This window comes from Cyprinus carpio, chromosome A15, assembly GCF_018340385.1.
Source record: "Cyprinus carpio isolate SPL01 chromosome A15, ASM1834038v1, whole genome shotgun sequence".
Classification (NCBI taxonomy): domain Eukaryota; kingdom Metazoa; phylum Chordata; class Actinopteri; order Cypriniformes; family Cyprinidae; genus Cyprinus; species Cyprinus carpio.
In genome coordinates, this window is record NC_056586.1 from 20,799,528 (window position 1) to 20,827,035 (window position 27,508).

General features: G+C 34.7%; 1 protein-coding gene across 2 annotated transcripts in view; it reads left to right on the top strand.

Moving 5' to 3' along the window:
- The window catches only part of LOC109104112 (neuronal tyrosine-phosphorylated phosphoinositide-3-kinase adapter 2-like), a 36,408-nt gene that overhangs the window by 4,553 nt on the left and 4,347 nt on the right, over positions 1-27,508 (top strand). For both annotated transcript variants that reach the window (XM_042771513.1, XM_042771512.1), the window contains exons 3-6: positions 6,007-6,314; positions 16,811-18,001; positions 25,713-25,871; positions 25,965-26,086. In XM_042771513.1, the coding sequence (XP_042627447.1) occupies positions 6,007-6,314; positions 16,811-18,001; positions 25,713-25,871; positions 25,965-26,086 (1,780 nt within the window). The remainder of the gene's footprint in view (positions 1-6,006; positions 6,315-16,810; positions 18,002-25,712; positions 25,872-25,964; positions 26,087-27,508) is intronic.

The window sequence follows — 27,508 nt, forward strand, 5'->3', positions numbered from 1 at the left end:
TGCGTGTTGTGTGTAATAATATTCCAGTGCATTTGTATTTCCTTTATTGTTATTTTGACTTCTGTGTGTAGCTAAATTTGGAACAAAAATGCTGTATGCAACCCATTTTACTTCAGTAATGATGTATTTCAATCAGAATGCAGATTACAGAATGCAGATGAAATTGCATTAATATAACCCATAAAATAGGATCAAAACACACACACACTAATAAACAGTGACAGTGGGAGGGCCTAAAGTCATACCTCCTCAGCCCAGAGAGGGAAAAAACAGGGTCTGTCACCATGGAGACAGAGGGGTGAGTTTCTATGGCAACAGTGGGCTTGGCCCTCGTCTCCCTCTCGTCTCTAAATTTAGACTGCTAGCCCCTGAGGACACATGCACACATTCCCTTAAAACACACACAACAAAAGGCAGGATCGGATGTTATCACACACATAGATACACAGAAACCTGACCAGTGGAAAATCTGGACCTGATGACCTTAAAGGGCCTACATAATACAATAAATCCTGTTACAACTCACCTCACTCTCATATATGAGTGTGTGTACATCTTGATGAGGTTTAAAATGAATTTGAATATGATTGGATTGGATTGGGAAATTAATATGAAATTATAGGCACAAATATTCTATAATATACTTATATTTGTTGCTCTGTATACAGAAATATAATACACAGAGATATAAGTAATATGTATAAATATAAGTATAAGGCAAACAAACTTTCTAGGTTGGTGAATCTCACTAAGAAATGTCCAGGTTGTATTTCACCCTGAAAATCATTTGAAAATAATAATAAATTATATTCTGCTAGGACCGTTCTTTTTTTTTTTAATTATTTCTTTATTTTAGAAAGGAGTATTTTTTAGAACATTAGCACAACAATTTTTATGCCTGTACAATTCTTATGTCTTTTAACAAATAAATAAATAAAATTAAATAATAAAATCTAAAAATATATAAAATATTAAATACAAAAAATATATAAAAAATAATAACAGATACTATAAAATACAAAATAATGATAAACATTAACTTTACAACTGTACAAAATTTACAATTTGACTATTAGAACATTATTAAGTAATGAGAATCGTCTTTGTTACACATAACAGTGGGCTAATGAGAATTGGGGGAGGGGTGAATATGCTCAATAGTCATGAAAATAATGTCATAATGAAATGTACAGATTATAATTCACCATGAAAATGATCTGAAAATAATAAGAAATTTTATTTTGCATAAAGACAATAATATTAATTGTAAGACCATTAAGCATTTTTTCAATGCAGCATTATTTTTTAGAACATTAACACAACAATTTTCATGTCATTATTGTAATACAGTAATGAAACCCATTCTGTCCAGATGCATTTTCATTTTTTTAAAACTCATAATAATAATAATAATAATAATACAAAAAATACAAATTATATTAAATATAAAATGCAAATATATATATTTTTTGTTCAATTTACAGTTTAACTGTTATATCATTATTTTTGCAATCTACACGTTTTGCATTACAGTAATAAGAAATTTCACGTAACTGGCTTATGAAGATTGTGGAAGGGGGTCTCGCTTAATTGTCATGAAAATATTCACAATCCAAACAGTCTTACTGGTTCTAAAAATAAGCTTCCTTTTCATTGTGGAAAATACAATCAATAAATCAATCAATTTATTTATTTATTTATTATTTGACTTTTAATATTGGGATATAAAAATAACCTGGACATTTCTTGTCAGTTGTTAGATTCATTCTAGTAGTGTGTGTGTTTGTGTACATGTTTGCATCACAACTGTATAGGAGAAAGAGGAAGTGAAATGTCTAACACAGCTTTCAGATATTAATGATTTCATGACTAATGAATTCATATTCAATAAACTGCCTGGAAACAGTTTTGACATGGTTGCCATAGCAGCAGCCAGAAGCCCTGAAAGCAATTTGGTGTCTAATGCAAACCGCAGTCAGTGGTATCGTCTATGCTGACATCAGCCACTATGACCTGGTGTAAACATCAACAACAAAAACGAAAGGGAAATGCTACAGAAAGGCAGTGTTTGGGGCATTGACATATAAGTGAAGGCCAAGGAAAGGCCACTTTGATTACATGGTGGACAGAGTGCATGTGTTAAATTGATAGAGAGAGAGATAGAGAGAGAGAGAGAGAGAGAGAGAGAGAGGAAAACAGTCACATTAATTCAGAGAGCTGTCAAGACAAGACAGAGAAAAAAAGGTGAAAGGGTTGAAAAGCAGACGGAGACTGACAAACATATTTAAAAATAATTCAAACCATGCATGGAAAAAAAAACATTACAGGATGAAGATTGAAGACAAGGATGGAAGGATGAGAGACTGATGATTTAGAGGAGGGCCGATGGGTGTAAACTGCTGGACAGGCAAAGACAGAAGTTTATTTACTGAGCTCTGATCAATACAGACAAAAATAACACATCAGTACTGCACACACACACACATACACACACACATATAGACAGTATACAGAGCAGCTTTAGGCACACCTGCATCTCTCCCTCCACTGAGATTAGTTTGTGTTTGAAACAGAAAGATTTAGTACAAAACATTCATAGTAGTGTGTTAAATTAATGCATCCTCTATATTTAAGCATATAGGCAAACACTGCTAACACTGCTAACTAAATCTTAGCCTATTTTATTTCCATTAAAGAAATAGTTCACCCAAACATATACATTTCCTGAAAAAATACTCACTCTCGGGTCATCCAAGATGTAGATGAGTTTGTTCATCCAAACGTTTGTAGAAATGTAAAATTACCATCACTTGGATCATCTGCAGTGAATGGGTGCCGCCAGAATGAGAGTCCAAACATCTCATGAAAACATCACCATAATCCACATGTAATTCATCAATTAACGTCTTGTGACACACAAATTTGTGTTTGTAAGAAACAAATCTATCACTAAGATGGATGCAAACCATTGCTTCCGGCTAAAATACTAGTCCTCTATCCATAAGTTTGCTTTCTCCATTAAAAAAGTGGTCTTGTCTGACTCAGGAGAGAAATATGCACAGATCAAGCAGCGTTTACAAGCGAAAACAGTCTGATACAATTCTAAGTAAATATGTCGGTGGATTTTGATATGAGACATCAACAGGACTAGAGGAAGCGTTATTATGGATTATGGACTCGTATGCCAGAAGCGACGGTTTAAAGTTCAAATGACTTAATGATGGATTTGTTTATTACAAATAGACATCTTTGCAATTCACAAGATGTTAACTGATTGACTGGAGACATGTGGATTATTATCTGACGGCACCCATTCACTGCAGATTTCTCCAAATCTGTTTTGATGAAGAAACAAACTCATCGATGTCTTGAATGTTCCAAAGGTGAGTACATTTTCAGCTAAATTTCATTTTTGGGTGAACTATCCCTTTATATCCTTTAGCTTTGGAAACCCAAGCTTTGCCCTGCTGACCACTATCCTCATGACCTTTTCTGTCAAGGAAGAGACTTTCCATATAAATCCATCTACTGATTTATATTGAGCTAATGATATTTTATATCTCCTAACCCTTAAACCCTCACACAAACCTTTCAGCATTTTCATTAAGACATTATTTATTATGTTTATTAATCTGTTATCCTTGTGTGGGACATTAGCTACTCCCCACAATTTAAGTGATTTCAGGTTTTACTATACCTTTTAGGGACATTTGCTTTACACAACGCAAGCGAAACCTGACACACATACGCACACACACCAAGCTAGTCAGCATAAACTAGGCTATGCTGGTCTAAGCTGGTCTTGTCAGCAGGAATAGTAAGCACTACACTTCTATGCTAATGTGAACATCCATCAATGAAGTGATCGAGTCACCATAATGATCTAGTCTCTTACTGAAATGATGACACATTATTGTCCGGGGAAAAAAAAGGAGGAATGTGGAGGCTTTTAAGACAGGGAGTTTTTTTTTCTTCAGTCTTTCTGAAATACAAAATAGTGACATGTTTACACTGGGGTCTGTAAGATTTTGTAAATGTTATAGAAGTCTCTCATGGTCACCAAGGCTGCATTTATTTGATCAAAAATACAGTAAGAACAGTAAGAATTTAAATTTAAACAGTTTTATTGATAAATATATTTTCAAATGTAATTTATTCCAGTGATACAAAGCTGAATTTTCAGCATCATTACTTCAGTCTTCAGTGTCACTTGATCCTTCAGAAATCATTCTAATATGCTGATTTGCAGCTCAAAAAACATTTCTTATGATTATCAATGTTGAAAGCAGTTGGGCTGTTTGTAGAAAGCTTGATACATCTTTTATCAGTACTCTTTGAGAAACAGAAATTTCAAAAGAAACTAGAAATCTATTGCAATATTTAAAAGTTTTTACTGTCACCTTTGATCAATTTAATGAATTCTTAATTCAATAAAAGTATACATTTTTTAATCTTTTGAACGGTAAGACATGGTCAAAATAAAAACGAGAAGACAGAGGTAAAACACCATCCTTTCAGACATTTTCAGGCTTTTTTTCTAAATTTTTCTGGTGATTTAGTCATTCAGCAGAAGCCTCAACTGGATTTTCAGTCATGGACATTACAGTTTAAATTGTTTCATCACATTAATCAACATATGAAAAAGTAAAATGAGTGACTGATTGGCCATTTGGTAATATTATTTTCTTTTAAAAATGTCAGAGTGAAAAGAGAAAGGAAAGAAAAAACATCACTGGTCACTCAAGACAGTGTGAAGTGTGAGAGGGAGGGAAAAACTGCAGACGATACAAGAAAGACAAGACGGATGACAAAACACATGGATGAAAGGATGCAAGGAGAGAGACGTGTGGAGAGATGAGGGACGCTGGTGCAGTGAGGTTGGCAGACAGACTCTCAATCATTCTTCATGAAGCAGCACAGCACCACACCCTCCTCTCTGATTACATACTCACAAAATATGTGTGTGTTTCGTGAGCGAATGGTTACTTAAAGCCAATGTGAGTAAATTCTGTCTGCCCTTTAATATGATTATTTTTTCTCCAACAGAGAATTTGAGAGACACCAATTGAACTGACTGCCACCTTCTCTCTCTCTCTCTCTCTTTTTCTCTCTGTTTCTCACTTTCTCATGAACAGGCAGGTGAAAGTAATTAAATTTTTATAGGACATTCGGTGCAGAAATCATCTTAAAATCCAGCCAAATTGCTCTGAATTGGATTATGCAGAAAAAAACTTTTAGGCAAGATAGATTCATAAAGTTATGAGGAACGGATAGATGGATGGAGGGAATTTGCCTTTACTCTGTAACATTCTCACATTACAAACCTAACATATTTTGCCACATTTGTATTGCTTAAAGCTGCGTACATGTTTGAAACCTCTGAGAATTAAATAATCTCTATACAGGAAAACAAAGAAAAGAGATGAAAGTTAGCTTTTATAAGATTATCATAACCCTTCACTACACAGTCTAATATCAAATATTATAAAATATTTTATGTTATGTTATATTATATAATTATGATTAATATGCTGATTTCTTATAATAAACATTTCTTATTATTTTCTTATTATAGTAAACATTTTATGCTGAAAATGGTTATGCTGCTTAATATTTTTGTTTCTTCAGGATTCTCTGATGAATAGAAAGTTAAAAAGAACAGCATTTATTAGGAATAGAAATCTTTTGTAACATTATATAATGTCTTTACTGTCACTTTTGATTATTTTTAGGTGTCCTTCCAAGTTATTTTTAGATCACAACACATAGCCTACTAATTTTATTTGCATGAGAATTTTTCCGGTTCTAAATCTCCACAAATATCCTCCCCTGATCTCTGATCTGCCTGAATTAAATTCATTAATCTGTAATAGAATGTTAATCTGTGCTGGTTTGCTTTATTTGGTTCTGTTCTGGAACAGTGTCTGATGCTTAAATCCGTTTCAGAAAGTATGTGGAGTTCATAGACAGGTGCAAGAGTAATACTTCGTGTAATTCTATCTTCAGGATTGGCGAGGATGTGGCCCGTGTGACAGAAGGAGGGGGATATGCAGGCAAACACTTTCGAATGGGCTTCATGACGATGCCGGCCCCTCAGGACCGCGTTCCTCCTTCCTGTGGGCCAGGATTCACCGTACGCTCGCAGTCTCTGCACTCGGTGGGAGGGGGAGAGGAGGAAGGGAGTCCCACCTCGAGAAAACAGCCCCCGCCCAAACCCAGACGAGATCCCAACACCAAACTCAGCACCTCCTCTGAGACCGTCAACACTGTGCTCAGCACTGGGAAGAGCGGGAAGGAAACAGAGAAGTTTGACGGTAAATATGTGTGTGCATGTAATACGTTAACACTAATGCTTCTAGCTACTGTATGCAAGCTTGATTTTGTGTTTGGAAATGTGTCAGAATGCAATTCAGAATGCAATGCAAGTATGACCAAAAAAAAAAAAAAACATGGTAATACCATGGTACCATATCCCAAAAAAAGATACTTTTGCTACTTTTTTATTAGTGAGGTGATCCCTCTCCTCTCCTGCTCTTTCACGCTCAGTTCATCATATAAGTGACCATAACTGATCATATAAACCACAGTAATATTGTGAAATACTACAATACTACAATATAATAGCTGTTTTCTATTTGAATCCACTTTTTTAAGTTTTATTTTTCTGAAATATTATTACGATTTAAAATATATTAACAGAAAACTGTTGCAGTATTTTAAATGATAATAATATAATTTCACAGAATAAATCTTTCTTTAAGATATATTAAAATAGAAAACAGCAGTTTTCAATTGTAATATTTTACAATAATATTTAATAATATTATTATAATAACTGGAATAGTCAGCTTTAAGAAATAAGATAAGAAAAACCTTAAAATATATAAAATAGGAAAGAAATATTATTGCAATTTAAAATAGCAGAAAAGCTGAATTTTTAGCAAATTATATCACATTATCCTTCAAAAATCATTATATTATGCTGATTTGATGCTAAAAAAAAGTATGAATAATAGTGGAGAGATGAAAAATTAGAAAAAGACAAGAGCTTTAAGGGGGAGCTGTAACATAGCCACATATTTATAGCCTAATAAAATATATAAATCAAACAAAATTAATTTACTCTTAATATTAGTATAGGCCTACTTGTTTTTATTATAGCCCGTGATAATTAATACATTACAAAAACTCTGTACATTTTTTTTAATTCACTTCATAAAAAGGGCCAACCCTTTGTCTACTACTACCATCACTTGGATTACAGCATCACATGCCTTCATGTTGAATGTGATTTTTCTCCACTGAGGGAGAGGAAGGGGTGAAATTTGTTTGACGAATTACGCTAAAGCAGTTATATTGTTGAACTGATTGGCTATTAACTGCGAGCAGACAAAAGTTGTGTTCGACTTGAAGCGGCGCTGCGCAGACCAATCAGTGTTTGACATCAAATTCCAGCAAGAGCAATTCGAAAGCATGCAGAACCGTCTGCTCTCTAGAGCTCTTGCGGTACTTTGATGTCAAACACAGATCGGTCTGCACAGCCCCACTTCAAGCCGAACACACCTAGAGTGTTAATCAATGCACTGGAGAATATAGCAAACATAAATGTCAAGAAACAAAGTTGCTTGTCATATTTTCCAAACAAGCAAGAATATTTTTTAAAATTAGCCCAAAAAAAAGGCAACCCAGGATTTTTTCACACAACTTAACCAAAAAAAGAAAGCAGTCTTGGCAACTCTGGTTTTGATTGGGGAAAATGCAATGCTCAATATGGCCACTGTATTGAAGGAAGCCCCGCCTTTTGAATAAAAGAGCCAATCAATGATCGGTATAAGTGATCGAGTCACTGCAGCTGCCGCAAAGTTTCTGTTCCCCAAGCTTATGATCAAATTCCATATTTGAAATCACCAATGAAATCTGACAACAACTGTCTCATAAATGTTTCTCTTGCTCAAATAGCGTCAAATAAGCTTATTTTTCAGGCTAGACCAGCCAATGCACATGCGCAGTCCTAAGCGTGCATCTCAGAATGCTGAATGTTTCTATAGCACCTGTCCCTTAAAGGGACTTTGATTAATATTAAGGACACTATAGTAGACATGGTGTACTGCAAACAGAATAATTTCTGAAGAGAAAATGGTAAACAGTCGTAGTTCAGCGTTGATTTTGTTTGAGTATCGGACACACTTGTTCTATCTAGTTGTATTGGAAACATGCTTGTTCTTAGATGCTTATTCTTTCGCGTTGCTCAACAGCTAATTACCCTCCTCCATCCCCAGCTCCTCCTCTCGTCCAGTCAGGATTCGACCTTCTGATTCCCCTTTGAATCAGACTAATTTCTAAAATGTGTACATTAAATTATTGAACATTAATGATATCGCCAATACATTTCTGTTGGTTTTGTTCTGTTAACCCTAGGGGGTTATCACTGCTCTCCCTGCTCTTATCCATGTTAGGCTGCATGACTGTGCAGGGAGTTCTTTCCCAGAACATTACCACACCGCCAATACAAACTGTATGCTAATTGTCAATCATTTTTGATGAAAGTGGTCCTGACAGAATTTACATTTTTACTATTGTGAAATATTAAAACAACATGCATTCCTTCTATTAAAATAAACACACACTCACGCACACACACACACACACACACACACACGTCACAAGCCTTTAGAAAAAACTGCATCTCTTATTCTTTCCCTCTAACTTCACTGTTGTATGCAGATCTCCTCTCGTCTGCCATATCTTTCATGCATGCCTCATTCTCATGGATCATTACACATGCAGCATTTCCTTTGAGCTACACACACACATACACACACCAAACTCTCTACCTCACTGCAGTCCACATGGCACAGAAAAGCTAGACAATAAAAGTGGTAGATATTTTATAAATATGATCACTTACCATATAAATATAAATATTATTTTATAAAAGTGACGGTAAAGACTATTACAAATTATTTTCAATCCTTTTCTTTTGAAGTTTCTATAGAGTTTTGACTGCTGTGTTTTGCCATCACAAGAATAAATTATATTTTAAAACATATTAAAATAGAACATGGGTGTATATGTAAAATTAAAAACATTTCATATTTTTTTTATTATTTATAACTAACAATTAATAATTATTAGAAATAATTCATAAATTAAATAATCTATAAATATTTTATAAATATTTAGTTTTAGTCACAAATATAATTGTCACCAATAATTGGGTTAACATTTCTTTAAAAAAAAGTAAATTCATAAAAAGACATGAAAAAATTGCATTTAACTAGAGCTGAAATAAAAACCAATTTGAAAGGTAGATGCCATTAGGGTAATGCACACATACAGATAAATGCTATGAAACGTTATTTGAACAACTTATTCAAAAAAGCAGTTAAGATTTCTTCTCAAAATTCCATATTAATCAAGCACTGATCTGAATACTTGTTGTTTTTAATATCTGAATATTTGGGTGTAAGTGCTCCCACTCATATGACAGTTTGACAGTTATGGCTCTGCCTGAGGCAAGCAATAGCATTACCAAGGTGGCTATCAAGTGGACTGACTTGCTTTGAGAAGGAACCTGATACACACTTAACAGCACATTGCACACTTGTAGACTGTAATGAGTCAGAGTGTCAGACAGTGCAGTCTTTGTATACTGTATAATGGAAAATGCCTCACAGATAAAAGGTCACCACACATATATTCGCTTTTACAGATGCCTGTAAATATACCCAAGTATCTTTCTAGGAACAGGTGACATCAACTCTTCATCCTCCTCTGACTGGTCACCCTGAGCCAGCATAAGCGCTCTCATTGGTCGCCCGCTGGCTGCAGTGTCATTATGAATGGGGCAACCGTTGCCATGGGCAACATTCCCAGCCTAAGTGTTTTACCAGTGGTGAAAGCTTCAGACAGAATCAACCAGATCACATGATGCCTCTTATAAACAAATTCACAGCTACAAGGTCAACAAGCAGGAGACTTGAGTAGTGATTCACATTCACAACATGCAAACAAAGATGTAAAACCCTGTTCCACTTTGAGTTAAAGTCAGAGCAAATCATGTATGCACCTCTCAGAAAAAAGGTACAAAATTTTTGCTGGGCGGATCCCTTTCAAAATCTACTAATATGTACACTTTAGAGGAAAATGAGATGTACCTTTTAGCTTTTTATACCTTTTTTTCTGAGAGTGCATATTACATAATTCTAATACAAGCTTAAACAGACAAAATGTGCTGGTCTAGGCTTTTTAATATTATACAGTGTACAAATGCCTCAGAGTCCTTTTATTTCACACACACACACACACACACCCATTATCACACACATTAGTCTTTCTTTAACCCTTAACTTGATCTTCATTGATCCCACTAAGAGAGCTGAGCTCATTCAAAGTGCTTTTCATTCAAATCCAGAGCAGAAGCACACATTACAACATATCTAACCCCACTCCAACACTTGACCTCATTTTACAATGTTGCAACCTCATTTAGAGAACATTAACCCTAAAAACATCAACCGGCTCTTTGCAGTGAAATTTGAAATGCAGCCAACCTCACTGTACTATATACAGCAAATCAAACCTTTTAGTATATACAACTTCCAACACATACAATATATAACCTCATTTTCTATTCATTTTTAAAGAGTATCATTCTCAATAAAGCTTTATTTATTTGATCAAAAACTATTTAAAATATCTGTTTTCAAATCAAATTTATATTTTAAAACGTAATTTATTCCTGTGATGGAAAAGCTGAATTTTCAGCATCATTACGCCAGTTTTCAGTGTCACATGATCCTTCAGAAATCACTATAATATACTGATTTGATGTTCAGGAAACATTTCTTATTTTTATCAATGTTTAAAACAGTTGTGCAGCTTAATATTTTTGTGGAAACTGTGATACATATTTTACAGGATTATATGATAAATATAAAGTTAGAGTAGTATTGAAATAGACTTTTTAACATTATGTATCTCTTTTGATCAATGTAATGCATCCTTGCTGAATAAAAGTATACATTTCTTAAAAAAGAAAGAAATAAATACATAAATAATTTAGGTGTTCAATAATATATTCACACACACACACACACACACACACACACACACACACACACACACACACACACACACACACACAGTTGTGTGTTAGGAAAAGGAACACCCTACCACTTCAAACACACATAAACCTCTTTCCACCAATCTGTTCTCTTTTCTGCTTTCAGATCATACCCAAAGCATATATTTAAAATCATATAGGATCCTGTAGTCTTGATGTCCGAGTATCCGAATGATCTATACAGAGAAATTGTGTTTGACTCACTTAGCTTTGTGGCATTTCCACCACTACAAGTGCCAAATATTATTCCTCCAGAAGAGCTCAGCATCTCTCCTCCTTCTCTTCTCTCTCTTTCTCCCTTGAGCTCCACACTACATACACTTCCCCCATCTCTCATCCCTCCTTTACTCTCATGCCTTAATTTCCCACTCCAGTTTGGCACCCTTTCTTGTTTTCCTTATTACTATCCTGTCTTTTATCTCACTCACTTATGCATTCCATTTCTCACAGACCTGCACACTTTTTTCCTCTAGCCTTCTGAATTTATACATTCATGCTATAGAAACATAATTGCCTTTCTACTCTTACAAAGATAGTATCAGATGGTAATGATTGACTACCATGCTCAATTACCATGATATTTACAAGGTACTTCAAAGTCTACTAGGGAATTATCATGCTAAATGTCCAAAAACATGGAATAACCATAATACATGTACAAAATTATGGTAATACCATGTTACTTTACATACATTTGATTATATCCAACTTTTTACTCGTCTTACAAAAAAGCTATGGTGGCACCATGGTACACTGATGCTATCAGATGATAAACCATGATACTTTGATAAATACCATAGTATTAAATGATTTCCATAGTCATAAACATGCTATTTTAACATAAAAGGTGCTTTAATTCAATCAAACCCACAGAAAACATGTCCAGAAAACATTATAGAAATGTCTTCTCTGACTTTCCTTTATCACTTTCTGCTTTTACTGTGGTGGTACCATGGCACTTTGATTTTTTCCATAGTACTGATTGACTACCATGCTCATATACCATAATATTTAGGTACTTCAAAGCATACAGTGGAATTGCTATGGTAAATGTGCAAAAACATGGAATAACCATGGTACATGTAACAAACCATGGTAATTCCATGGTACTCTCAATACATTTCCTCCATATGTTTCCTCTTACAAAAATACTTTGGTACTGTACCATGGTATAGTGATATCAGATGGTAAAACCATAGTACTTTGATATATAGCATAGTATTAAATGATTAACATGATTACCATATTTACAGGGTACTTCAAAACTATCAATACCATGGAATTACTATGGTACATGTCCAAAAAAACATGGAATATTTAAAAAATATAACCCTCTTTCTTCCTCTATCTGATCCCTATGATCTTTCTAAGTATATGTGACAGTTTGCTTGTGTATGTTAGTGTGTGTTATCCTCTGAGCTGACCTACTGTCAAGAGAACACGTATGTCCTATATATAGAGAGAGAGCTACTGACACACATGCAAAACCTCAATAAATCATACTCTGTGTTCTTTAAACAGCATTATATTAAACTTCATGACATGTGGCATGTGGCGTCCCTATAGGCGTATATCTGGGCTGTATATCTCATTGGCGGGGACTATTTCACCTCTAATTTAGAGGGAGATCAATATAAATGCATTATCGTACACTTACATACACAGATAAATATCTGTATTAAATCAGCAGTGTAATACTAGATAAGAGATCCAGCATTTGCTACATCTTCTATGGGAAACAACATCACAAGACTATTTCTGCTTCAAAGAGAGAGGGAGGGACAGAGAGAGAGAATGAGGAAGAAAGAGAGACAGAGAGAGAGATGGATGTGCTGTGAGTGGAAGGTACATTGTGCACCTGCTGTCCTCTGGAACACAGTGCCCTATATTTTCCTGTGTCACAGTCATCAAATTCACTTACAACGCACTCACACACACACACACACACACACACACACACACACACACACACACACACACACACACAAACACACACACACACAACACACACACACACACACACACACTCACACACACAAACACAAACACAAACACACACACACACACACACACATTAACATGCTTTCCACAGGCATATGTCCACACTCCAGTGTTTCCTACAGGATTCTGCTTTTGAGCAGGGGTCTCTGGCACCAACCATGAAGAGGCCTAACAATTTGCTAAACTATAACAGTACCATTTTTTTATGAAGTTCTGGATTTGCACTTTGTCTTTGTAAATGGCTGTCAGTGTGAACAAAAAGCTTGCAAACATAACATATAAATCTCATGATACTTGTCTTTGCACTGAGCATGTTGCACTGTTTTGGTCTCTTAATAAAAGCATCTTGTAAGACTTTTTTTTTTAGTATTTTCCGTTTACAAACATGTCTTTTATTTTTATTTTTTATTTTTCAGTCTTTATATTTGATTATTCAGTGTGAACACCCATGTAGTGTTGGAATGCAGTAATTATAATCAGCTAAATTTAAAAATAATAGAAGTATATGGGAGGTTATTTCAAGGTGTACACGTTTGTGTGTATGTGTGTAAAATTGTCCTCATTCCGTCACTTGGGTGAGGTGCTGTGATCTCCCTCTGAGTCTTTTTCTGAATGATAAGTGAAATCATATTGTCATTCTTGCTGACTTTTCATCTGTGAATCACAGAGTTCCACCACAAAGCTGATATAAACCCCTGTCATGTCCTTTACATAACATAAACCCATCCACGCATACACACACAGGGATCTAGAGTCTCTAGAGAATGACGTAATTATAGCTTCAGCCAGCTTTACAGGAGATTAAAAATTAGCATACATCCCATGCTGCCCCATTAACTATTACTTGAGCTTGCAAGACACACTAATAGACACAAATTCAAACACACACATCACCCTGCCATTGCTGGAAGAAACGGGTCAGTCAAGTTGCCCTTCACTGAGCTGAGCTGAGAAATGACAAAGATGGAGAATGAGCAAGTGAGTAAACAAGAGGGGGAGGGCGGAAAAGAAATTGAAACAGTCGCTTTCCGCTGAGATGATTAGTCAGGATGAAATTCATTCATGAAGTTAAAATGACCTAGTTTTCTCCACTCTAGTTCTTTCTCTCCACCCTCCAGTGTGTGTAGAAAACCGCCCATTTGTGCCTGCTTGATTATTCCATGAACTCTTCCCACCATATTCAGAAAGCAAAGCCTAGCATCTCTAGCTGACATCACAAGTTACTGGCAACAGTATGCCAGTATGTCCATTATAATTTCATTAAAATATATATAAATTACAACAATTATATATATATATATATATATATATATATATATATATATATATATATATATATATATATATATATATATTACTATTGTCAATTAATTTACAATAATAATAATAGTATATGTATATAATATATACATATTAATATATATATATATATATATATATATATATATATATAGTATACGCATTTATACATTAATTATAGTATATAGAATTGTATTTAATGTTTAATATCTATAAATTAATTTAAAAATATTTTAATGTATTTAATACCTATATGTTTCTATCTATCTATCTAAATCTATCTAATATCTATCTATTTATCTGTATTATATATATATATATATATATATATATATATATATATTATTGTCAATTAATTTACAATAATAATAATAGTATATGTATATACTGTAATATACACACTTTTTTGTGATCAACTCTTTTTTTATTGTTTTAGATTCAACAAAACAACATCCATTACAACTAACAAAACACTGAAGGGGGAGCAACAGATATATCAATATTTTTACAATCTGAAAGAAGAAAAAGAAGAAGAAGAAGAAAAAAACTTTTTATGGTCATTCCTTTATATAATCCAAAATTTTGAAAGAAAAACATTGCCATGCATCCATGGTACTGGGTTTAGCCTTGTTCAGTCGTGCTGTTGTATACTCACAAGTCACTTTTTTAAGGAGGCTGTGATCCAAGGAGGCCTTTAAGGAGGCTGTGAATCCAAAATGTTTTTGCACACGTGAGGAGTAAACCAGTTTTGTATTATTGTCTTCTTTCCAGCTGTTAAACCAGCAAACAACATTCTCATCTTTAATGAACTTATACAGGAGTTGGATTCATCATTGAGAAGACATAAACATGGATTAGACATGTAATCAAGTTGTAGTAAAAAGGATAAAACAGAATACACATGAGTCTATAGGTGGACAACAATTGGACATTCCCAAAACATGTGGAGAAAAGTACCTGATGATTCAGTGTTACAGATATGGCAGTTATAGGTCGATTGCAGATTTTTTTTAAACCTTTTGTAAGGAGTTATTTGGATGACTTTGAAGCTATGGATGACTTTGAAATGGATAAGATGATGAGCCAAGTTTTTAGAAGTTAAGATTAGACTGGACCACACCCTCTCCCAAAATCTGTTAATTCACGATTCCATATATGTTTAATAGAAATAGACTTTGCAGTGTGATCATTAAGTTTACTATATATTAAAGAAACAGATGGCCGACCAGAGGGTGGTGTGATCCATTCCCTCATAGGATGAGAGGAAATGGGGGATACTCGATAGGCCTTGAGAGCAGAACGTAACTAAAAAAAAACAAAATATGATGATGCTGGTGAACAAAACTTAGTTCTTAGTTCTTGAAATGAGCAGAGTCCTTTGTTATCATATAAGTCACCGCATGTGTTTATGCCCAAGGTGGACCAAGAGGGCTGGACAAATGACCGATTTCCACGTTGTGCCATAAGGGTGTTGTTGCAAAATTTGAAAGCTCCTCCCATCAGACGCTCCACCCTAATAATATATACATATTTTATATATATATATATATATATATATAGATATATATATATACATGTGTTTATATAATATATATTATTATATATTATTTTACATGTTTTATAACAAATGTTTAATATATTTTAAATCAATTTTAATATTTAAATCAATTATAATAAAAAAATATTTAATGTATAATAATAATATATATATATAATACATTTTCTGACACACACACACAGACATACACACTTATTTATTTATATTTACACACCTTTATTTATTTTAAATGCATACAGTATATAATAAAATAAATACAATATATATATAATATATATTTAGACCAAAAAAGTCAACTTCTTCAGATATGCCCTACTCAGTGCAATGAGAGATGAGATCAGTAAATGAGAACACACCGAGCATGGCCTGCTTTCCTCGTTTCTCAGCACTGGTAGCTCAACTGTGTATAATTAATCCTGTCTCAAGCAGAGTGTTAAACTCTATTCTCATTAAAAAGTCCTTAGAGAAGCCTATTAACTCACGTCATAACCGCACACATTCAGGATTAGTGACTGTACTGAGTGGGCAGTGGTGAAACGTGATGTGAGCACAACAAATAAAACATAAAGCATCAAAGACAATCACATGCACAATAGACCAGTAATGGCCCTGTGCAGCCCCATACAGCTTTGTGGGTTAGCAATGACATCAAAAATAATACATGCTGACTGGGCTACCCTTCTGCTAAGGCTTAGCAGTGCTAATATATGTCTTGACACTCTGATAACACCTTACAATACTGTAATACTTTCCTGCTATGCTATGCTATCTACTTTATATTAGTTGCACTGTTGAATTCCTAAACATTTCCGTTCTCTCACCAACAGCATCAAAATCCCGCCCCTGCAGTGAGGAGTACCGTCGCATGCCTCCACCCAAACCCAAACGCAACCCCAACACCCAGCTCAGCACATCCTTTGACGAGTCTTACATTCAAAACCACGGCAGCAAAGCTAAGTCTGCCTCTCTGCCGCGTCAACACAAAAAGAAGTCGGCATCTCAGAATCAAAGCCCTGCCCCCGACACTGATGATGAGGCAGAGCCTGTTTATATAGAGATGGTGGGGAACATCTTACGAGACTTCAGTCGAATTGCCGGCGCTAATGGCGACGAAGAGGATGACCAAGGTGAAAGTGTGTACGAGGAGATGAAATATCCTGCCTTCGATGATTTACCTTCGTCTTTAGACCACACGCAGTCGCGATGGGAGCAATATCCCACTGCTTTGGTGCCGGAAGTCGAACTTACACGACCCACCACTCCACGTGGTTCGCTGTGTGACATTCCCGCCCCATTCCCGAATCTGCTTTCCCATCGACCTCCTCTACTAGTATTTCCACTTGCACCAGCCCAATGCTCCCCCAACTCTGACGAATCCCCTCTTACTCCATTAGATGTCACCAAACTGCCCATGATGGAGAACGTCGGATATGGGAAACCTGGTGCATCCCCAACTGGTGCCGAGCCTGGACCACAGCTGGAGGGGCAGCAGGTGTCTGGTAAACACCACCACCACCACCACCACCACCACCATCATCATCATCATCATAAGAAGTCTGCAGAGACTAAGGAGCAACAAAGAATCACAGCATCAGGACGATCATCTGCTCCTCCTCTGCCATCCGCGCTTTATAAAAGCGGTGGGTCATCCGCGGCACACGGTTACCCAAGGAGCCACTCCGCCTGCCCATCCCCCGTCAGTATGGGTCGCGCATTAACGCCGCTCACCCTGAAGCGCCCCCCGCCGTACGACGCTCTCATGACCGGGACAATTCCTCGCAGCGCATCTGGAGTTCCACATGGATCACGTGAAAGCGGACGGCTCTCGAATTCCTCCAGTGTGCATGGAGGGTCCATGCAAAACGTCTCCACTGCTTCGGGTTCAAGCTCAGGGTCGGGAGGTCGAGGCAGTCGTACACCAACCAGTCCTTTGGATGAACTCAGCAACTTGTTCTCTTCCGGACGTAACATGTTGAAGAAAGGTTCAGGAAGCCGCAAGAGTAAGGAGTCAGCGGATGGTGAGTGAAAATGTTATAATTATTGATCTAAACGTGTTACCAAAAACAAAGTTTGGGGTCGGTAAGTCTTATATTCTCATCAAAGCTGCATTTATTTAATCAAAAATACAGTAAATAGTAATATTGGTAAATATTATTACCATTCAAAATAACTGTTTATTCTGAATTTATTCCTGTGATGACAAAGCTAATTTTTTGAGCAGCTATTTCTGCAGTCTTCAGTGTCACAAGATCCTTCAGAAATCCTTCTAATATGCTGATTTATTTCTCAAGAAACATTTCTTACCATTATTAATGTCGAAATCAGTTGTACTGCTTAATAATTTTGTGGAAAATGTGATACTTTTTTCAGGACTTTGCGATGAATAGAAAATTCCAAAGATTTTATTAGATTAGATTTAAATTTATATTATGTAGAACTCGTTTGTAACATTATAAATGTCTTTTCTTAAAAAAACTTTTGACCCCAAACTGTTGAACAGGAACTTGACAGGTTTTATAAGTCTTTGAATTGCCTTTAAATTATCAAGTTTTTTTTTTTTTTTTTTTTTTACATTTATATGCATTGGTCAATAATGGGTACTGTATAATAGGATATTTGATTGTGCATTTCTCCCATTTTTTACATATTGTTCACCTTTCCCATAATGAAGATTAAGAGGCCATGCTGTTAATGTTAAAAAGCTCACAGTTTCAAAAGTATAGCCACATGATGTAATAAACAATATGCATCTTAACATGATTTTTGTGTGTGAAAAAAAAAACACTTACTAACCTTTCTATTTAAAATTATGTCTCTAAAATAACAAAACATTACAATAAAACCATTACAGCTCAAATAACACAGCTTTTTAACAGAAGAATAATATAAATAATTTTAAGCTTTGTGTCTCAATGTAACTTTGATTTTTTTTTTTTTTAAGAAAAGGAAGAGCTAGTCAAAATTATTTGTGTTAAACTGAGTTATTTTAAACTACAAATACTGTCTTGAAAATGTCAGAAATGTTCCATCGATTTCAGCCATTTAACTGTTATATGTGAAAATACGAAAAAATAATTGTCAGCTTATTAATATCAGTGCAAGTAGAAAATAAGCAAACTAGAATACTATGACTTTTAATTAATTAGATCCACAAATGTTAATCCTGGCAAATACTGGAACTGAAGGGTTAACTGTGAGATATCTGGGGGCGATTGGTAGCCGTCTCATTTACAACTTCAAAGTGAGGGATGTTGTCTCATAGAGCAAATCCTGATTGGGTTTAAAGAGCGTGTGTAATCGTCTTGAGAGCTGCAGCTAAGGACTTTTTTTCTAGACTGTTATTTTTCCCGTGGGTGGAGGAGAGATGGCTTTCATGTCCTTTTTCCACGGTCCACTTCCATCACTCCAGGTGTGTCTGTCTGCAAGCGTGTGTTTGAGCCCATTTACAGATTAAAAATTTAACGATCAGCCTACACACAGACTGTGCAACATGCTTATAGTGCACGGGGCAGAGAGAGCGAGAAAATGACCCAGATTCTCCCACACCAAACAGAGCCTATTCATATCAAAATCACTGTTTAACGTAAAGGTTGCCAGATTGTTTTGCGAAGGGTTGTTGAATGCCTTTCTCATGAGCCTTTCAAATCTTGACCTTAAAAAACTTTAATTGAAAAAATTCTAAAATACTCATACTAAAAAACCACAGATTAACAAATCAAGGCTATCATGTTGAACCCTCTATGCACACAAAACACACACACACACAATTTCTATTGTTATTATTTTCCTTACCTTCACAAGAAGCCAAACCTCAATTCACCTTAATATAATAAGGCATATACCGTACACCACACAGGTACACACACACACACACACACACACACACTGAAGCAGGTCAGTCTGTCCATCACAGTCAATTTTACGCTACCCAGTCTAGCAGAGACACACAAAAACACACAGACTCCTCGTGTCAGTATGTCTTCCACGGATCTGTGATTTGGGCTTGGTGCCTGACAGAGTGTGGAGGTGTGTGAGATTAACAGGCTGCCGGCATTAGTAGGTGTGTGTGTGTGTGTGTGTGTGTGTGTGTGTGTGTGTGTGTGTGTGTGTGTGTGTGTGTGTGTGTGTGTGTGTATGTGTGTGTGTGTTTGCCTGACACACAGAGAGAAAAGCCAAAGATAGTGAAGAATCTGTCACAGTAATCCAAAACACACCAGAATCTTATTCTCATTTACAGCTCAACATCAGTTTGCTAAAATACACGGCTGTGGCCACATGTGAGATTATGATCAGAATTCACTCATCCATATTCAGATTTAGTCTTATAAGCGAATTAAAAACCTTGCAGATATTTCAGCTCTAAACTATCTATCTATCTATCTATCTATCTATCTATCTATCTATCTATCTATCTATCTATCTATCTATCTATCTATCTATCTATCTATCTATCTATCTATCTATCTATCTATCTATCTATCTATCTATCTATCTATCTATCTATCTATCTATCTATCTATCAACTATCTATCTATCTATCTATCTATCTATCTATGCGTGCATACACTGTATATATGTGTGTGTGTGTGTGTGTGTGTGTGTATATATATATATATAATATTATATATATATATATGTATATATATATATATATATATATGAAATATTACAGTTTGTTAATAACAAAAAAATAACTAAAAAAAAATATATATATTTTTTTAAACATTTTTCAGGATTATACTATGAATTGGACATTCAAACGAACATCATGTTTTGGAAACAGCTTTTTAAAATAATATTTATTTTTTTATAATTTTACAATTTGTAATATCAAATGTATTTACTGTCACTTTTAATCATTTTAATGTGTACTTGCTGAATAAAAGTATATCTTTCTTTTTTCTTTCTATATAGTCACACACACATATAAATTTTTTTTGCATAATCATTTATCCGCATTTATCTGATTTTTTTAATCATAAAGATTAATAATCTTTTGATGATCTTTGTAGATTTACAGTATCAGCTATCAGCCATAATATAAAAACAATTATTGATTATATATGCCAAAATGTCAAAACGTCAGTGCCTGTTTAGTATTCAAATAATCAGATTATTTTGATATTACAGATGTTATTATAATGTATGGGGTGTCATTGATTGAATAAACCTTCTTCCTTCTCTACAGATCCCATATTGAAAGCTAAGGGATAAAACAATCAATGACTGAGCTCTTCCTGTTCAGGGCAGTTATCCTGGTCCAAATCCTGTTAGGGAATTCTACTGCAACTCCATTCGGCGCCAGAAAGACATACAGAGTCTGAACATGTGTCAGTGTCAAGTGGCACGCAATGAAGTTTGTGCATTAATCTGTTTTAAGGATCAGTCTAATTTAAATGTGATATGAGTTTGTTTTTATTATGCCCTACAGTGCCCATAAATAGTTTTAAATATCCCTTAACAGACAACAGTCTCCTGTTACGCCTTAATGTATGCAGCTGTATTTAAATGTAATAGTGCTTTTCCCGAAGCATCGAAGAGCTTAATAGTTTCTAAAATTAAGTGTCTGAGTAACTTCACATACGCTAAGGTTAAATTAGCATATAGTAATAATGATCCAACACATTTAATATATGGCTCTGAGGTTGGCATATATTAGCATGATTTAGAGGCACAGAAGTGCTTACATTATGCCGTGCTGTCACATAGAGAGCTGATCTGAGTAACATGAATGTAATGGCAGGTCAGGTTAGCTGTCAGGCTGAAAACAGAGAATATGACTGAGAAGAAATTCTGATCAAGATCTTCCAAAAATGTGACATTAAACAGAGACAAACTGCCTCCAGTGCAACAAAATACTTACATGCATAGTATTATACTTTCCATTATGACATAAATTTCAATCTGGCAGCTTCAAAGCTCCTTTATGACATCACTATTCCTTCTAATCTACCTTTATGGCAGCATAGATTCTGTCACTTCCATAACTTTTATATGACATCACTAGACATGTTTACATCTGGTGTTAAAAGGCTTGACTCAGGTGAGCTGATCACAAGTTGGCAGTCAAGATATTGCTTTGGCATTGATTTCACTACATAGGCTACATTACTCACAAAGAAATACATTTTAGAAATATAAATATAATTTTATATTATACAAAATATAGTTGTATGTACATTAAAAAATAAATTATATATACAGTACAGGTCAAAAGTTTGGAAACATTACTATTTTTAATGTTTTTGAAAGAAGTCTCTTCTGCTCATCAAGCCTGCATTTATTTGATCAAAAATACAGAAAAAACAGTAATATTGTGAAATATTATTACAACTTAAAATAATATTTTTCTATTTGAATATACTTTAAAAAAATAATTTATTCCTGTGATGCAAAGCTGAATTTTCAGCATCATTACTCCAGCCTTCAGTGTCACATGTAGCATCCAGTCTATCACATGATCATTTAGAAATCATTCTAATATTCTGATTTATTATGAGTGTTGGAAACAGTTCTGCTGTCTAATATATTTAAAGAATAAAAGGTTAAAAAGAACTGAATTTATTCAAAATAATAAAAAAAAAAGTATAATAATATATATTCTAATAATATATTTTCTTTACTATCACTTTTTATCAATTTAACACATCCTGTGCTGAATAAAAGTATTGATTTTATTTAAAAAAAATAAAGAAAAAAAAATTACTGACCCCAAATTACTGACCAGTAGTGTATATTGTTATTACAAAATATTTATATTTTTAAAACATAGCTTCTTTTTACTTATTATTCATCAAAGTATCCTAAAAAAGTATCACATGTTCTGAAAAAATATTAAGCAGCAGAACTGTTTCCAACTTTGATAATGAATCATCATATTAGAATGATTTCTAATGGATCATGTGATAATGATCCTAAAAATTCAGCTTTGCATCACAGAAATAAATGATAATTTAAAGTATAATAAATTTAAAAACAATTAAACAATTATTTTAAATTGTAATAATATATCACAATATTAATTTTTTTCTGTATTTTTGATCAAATAAATGCAGGCTTGATGAGCAGAAGAAACTTCTTTCAAAAAAAAACATTAAAAATAGTAATGTTTTCAATCTTTTGACCTGTACTGTATATATATATATATATTTTATATATATATTTTAAAACATTAATCACATAATTAGCTTGTTTTATTTTTTACTCTGAGACTGAAAAGGGCTTCCATACTCATCAGTTTCTCCCCACCTCTGGGCTTGATTGCAACAAATCCATTAAGCTAAGAAATAAACAAACTACAACTAAAAACAAACTAAAACTAAAAGTTTTTGTAAAATAAGATGCTTACCACAATTGCTGACCTTTAGATCCCAAAACAAGAACTGACCTGGGAGATAAACTACAACTTGTTTCTTGTTTGGCTCCCGCTGTGCCTAGTCTTGTTTCAGTGGTGTTGTTTGTGTCCATTTCCTCTGAGTGCCAAAATGTACTGTATTTGGCATGGCATTTCACTCTAACTGGATAAGGAGAACCTGTTCCTATGTTGGCTGCTGTTAGTTGAGAAGCCTTGTAGAACAATCTGACCCTGTGAACACTAACAAGAACACAGTCCTGCCAACACAGACACACACACCTAAAATTCCCTCTGCTAATGGACTCACATTCTCTCTCTCTCTCTCTCTCTCTCTCTCTCTCTCTCACACACACACACACACACACACAGACTATATCCAGGCATTAACGGTGCACATGTTAACAAGGAAATATGATAAATTTGTTGCAGTCTTAGCATTAGCACCCAACACTAATGACAGTGGACACTAATTAAATGTAGACTAATGGAGCAGGACACCACAGAGTAATAGGATTTCAACAGACGTGGCCAGATAACACCGTGTGTGTGTGTGTGTGTGTGTGTGTGTGTGTGTGTGTGTGTGTGTGTGTGTTTCCAGAAAGATAAAGTACAGTAAATAAGGTTTTTGAGTAGCTAATCTGAGACTAGAATACAAAATAAGCTAACATTGCCAACGTCAGCAGAGGACTATAAGGGACACTCTATTTCTTTCATGAAAATGTATATATATATATATATATATATAGTACAGTACATACACACACACATACACACACACACACACACATATACACAGAAATACTACATTAAAAAAAATATATTTTTCATGAAAAAAAAAAAAAAACTAAAACTACTTACAAAATAGACAATATATAATCCTTACCTATGCATTGTCATAAGAAAAAAAAAACAGAAATACATTTTACACTAAATTTAATTCACTAAATGGTACCGGCTCATAAGTGTTCATAAATTGATGAATTATTTCAGCAGTCGGACTATACTGGGTGTGCCATACTGTATGTTTAGTATCCATGAAAACAAATCGGCTCATAAGAGTCATTAATTCAGAATTCCGTGACTACACTGGTTGCTCAGTACTGTATGTTTATGATTCACAAAAAAGAATCGGCTCATAAGAGTCATTCATTTTGGAGTCAGACTACACTGGTTGTGCTGTACTGTATGTTTATGATTCACTAAAAGAACTGACTCATAACAGTAAATAATTCGAAAATCAGACTACACTGGTTGTGAATTCTGTATGTTATTGTTTATAATTCACTAAAAAGAATCGGCTCACAAAAGTCATTCATTTAGCAGTTAGACTGGTTGCTCCATACTGTATCTGTTTGATTCACTAAAAAGAACTGATTCATTAATCTGGGTCATTCATTTGGGAATCAGACTTCCTTGGTTGTACCATACTATATGTTTATGATTCACTAAAAAGAATGAGCACATATAATTATTTGTTCAGGTTTCCGACTACACTGGTTGCACCATACTGTTTGTCTTTGACTCTCTAAAAAGAACTGGCTAATAATTTACCGTTCACAAATCAAAAAAAAAAAACAAAAAAAAAAAAAACCGGCACTGTGTGCATGTAGAAAAGAAAGCTATTCCTAAATTGAATTAGGTGCTAAAATGAATTTAAGATGCAATCGCTATGAAACAGCATGGCACAATTCTGTTTCGCAACCGTAGATGCAATGCCGCATAAACTGAAATGAACTGAAGTAGCTCATGCCTTTTATAAGCATAAAGCTTCAGTTGCTACACACACACACACACACACACCGATGACATACACTGATTCATACACCCATAAGTGTCAGACAATATAGCTAAGCACATGTCTGTATGGACGATACAGACACGCATTCAGATACTCTTGCCAGCTGAAATAACTGAAAAGCTTTCATCTGTTAGTAAAGCAATTTCCCTAATGTCTTCAGAGCCAGTGAAAGATGTGATGAATGTGACTGCTAATGGATCCCCTGTGAGGGGAGAGAGATTAGGAGAGGAATGGAATGGAAGAAATACAAAGATAAAGGGATTGACTGTATGAACGATGAAAAAATGGAGGATAATAACAAAGAAATGTTGTTTGAGCATAGGTAAATGTGTAAAACATTTTCTGTAATTTAGTATCTCAAAATTCTGCACACATATACATACTCTATACTGCAGAAATAATGATAAGATAAGTTGTTTTGTCTCTTTTGTGACACCTAGAGGTAATACATATGTACTGCAGCACTATTATAAATTAAAGCACTCATAAGTGAACCTGCAAAATCATTCTCATAAAACCAGAGAACTGAAGACTTATACTGCATACTGAAATCTCTACCTCTTTTTCTCTCTTCTAGGTGAAAGTAAAGGCAGAAGTGATAGCAGGGACAGAGCCCTTAGCAGCTCTTCTCCGAAATCACAGGATTGGGAAACGCCCACAGGACAATCAGCCACGCCCACAGCCACGCCCAGTCGCTTTGGCCGCTCCTCCATTAGCCCGACCACCATGCTTGGAGGTCCGTCCTATCCATAAAAATCGAACAAGGATGTTAATTTTAGATATTTAGTTGACATAGATTAATTATTCAACATATTCTCTTACATTTTAGAAACAAAAGCCGGGTGTAAACTTGGTCGCTCTGCATCCACATCAGGAGTCCCATCCCCTGTGGGAACGCCTCAAAGACATGCCCCCGATGCCTCCGCCCATCCGTGTGGGACACCGTTCCAGGTACAGCCCCCTTATTCCTCAGAATGAGCGCGCAATGGCATGCGTGTGGAGTTCGGTTCCTGTCTCCGTGTCTGTCGGCAATACCTTCATGTCTTTGACCTTTGACCCCACAGCTTTATGTATATCCTATTCTGTCTGCTGCTTCCACTGCCGTGTTTCGTTTGGCTCACGGCATTCATTGTCTGTCTATGTAGATGCGTATGTGTGTGTTGTTTGTGTTTAGTCCAGATCAGGGCTGCCTTCCCATCATGCTCTGAAGAGGCTCTCACATTTAATTTGTCCTCTGTGAGTTTATGCCAAGAGATCCACAATCAGGGTTTTATTTATCAGACAGTTTAAGCACTTGAGAGAAGGTTCAACTGATCTGAATCTGAATGAGAACCTCTTCAGAGCGGCGGCGGACAGCTTTACTCTCGACCAGCAGCATCATTAGTCTGTTTAGTCTCTATCACAATGTTTCAGATGTTGTGGTTGGGTTCCTCAGATGTACAGACATCAAACACAGCTGGTAATGCCATGAAATGGGTAAAACTAATTCTTAAAAGCCTGAATCCAAAGCATAGACATTATTATGACTTATTTACAAAACTGACTGAAATATTGACAATTTGATTTACATTTTTCTCAAAATACCCTAGGACCTATGGCACTGCTTAAAAATCACTCTTAGAATGGACAAAACTGACAAAAACAAGCGCAGTATATTCAGTATATATATATTTATATTAAAGCTGTCAAATTATTAAATTATTCAATTGCATTTATTCTGTTGGTTCTGTTGAGCTCCAAGAAAATAAAATCATACACTAAAGGCATGCACATCCTCATACTCACTAAGATTGCATTTATTTGATCAAAAATACTATTAATATTATTTATTAATAATAGAAATATTATTACAATTTAAAATAACAGTTTTCTGTTTTAATATATGTTACATGATCCTTCCAAAATTATTCTAATATGCTGATTTGGTCCTCAAAAACATTTCTTACTATTATCAATGTTAAAAACAGTTGTGCTATTTAATTTTTTTTTTTTTCTCGGAATTCTGTGATGCTTAGAATGTTCAGAAGAACAGTATTTATTTGAAGTAGAAATCTTGTCTTTACTGTCACTTTTGATCAATTTAATGCATCTTCATTGAATAGAAGTATTATTGAATTCATCTTTTCCCAAACTTTTGAATGATAGTTTAATTGAAATTGTAGTTTTATTGTTTACTTCACAAATGTTTACTTTCTTTAAAAGACAGAGCCATGAGTAAAGTGCCACTGTAAATAAAAAAAATAAAAAAAAGTGCAGCAGTTTCTATTCAGTGTGGTTAAATTTAAACAAACGGCTGTTTGATGTGTGTATATATGTATCCAGACATGGCATTTATATCAGTGTCACATGTCAAATTCTTTCTCCTGTTTGTCT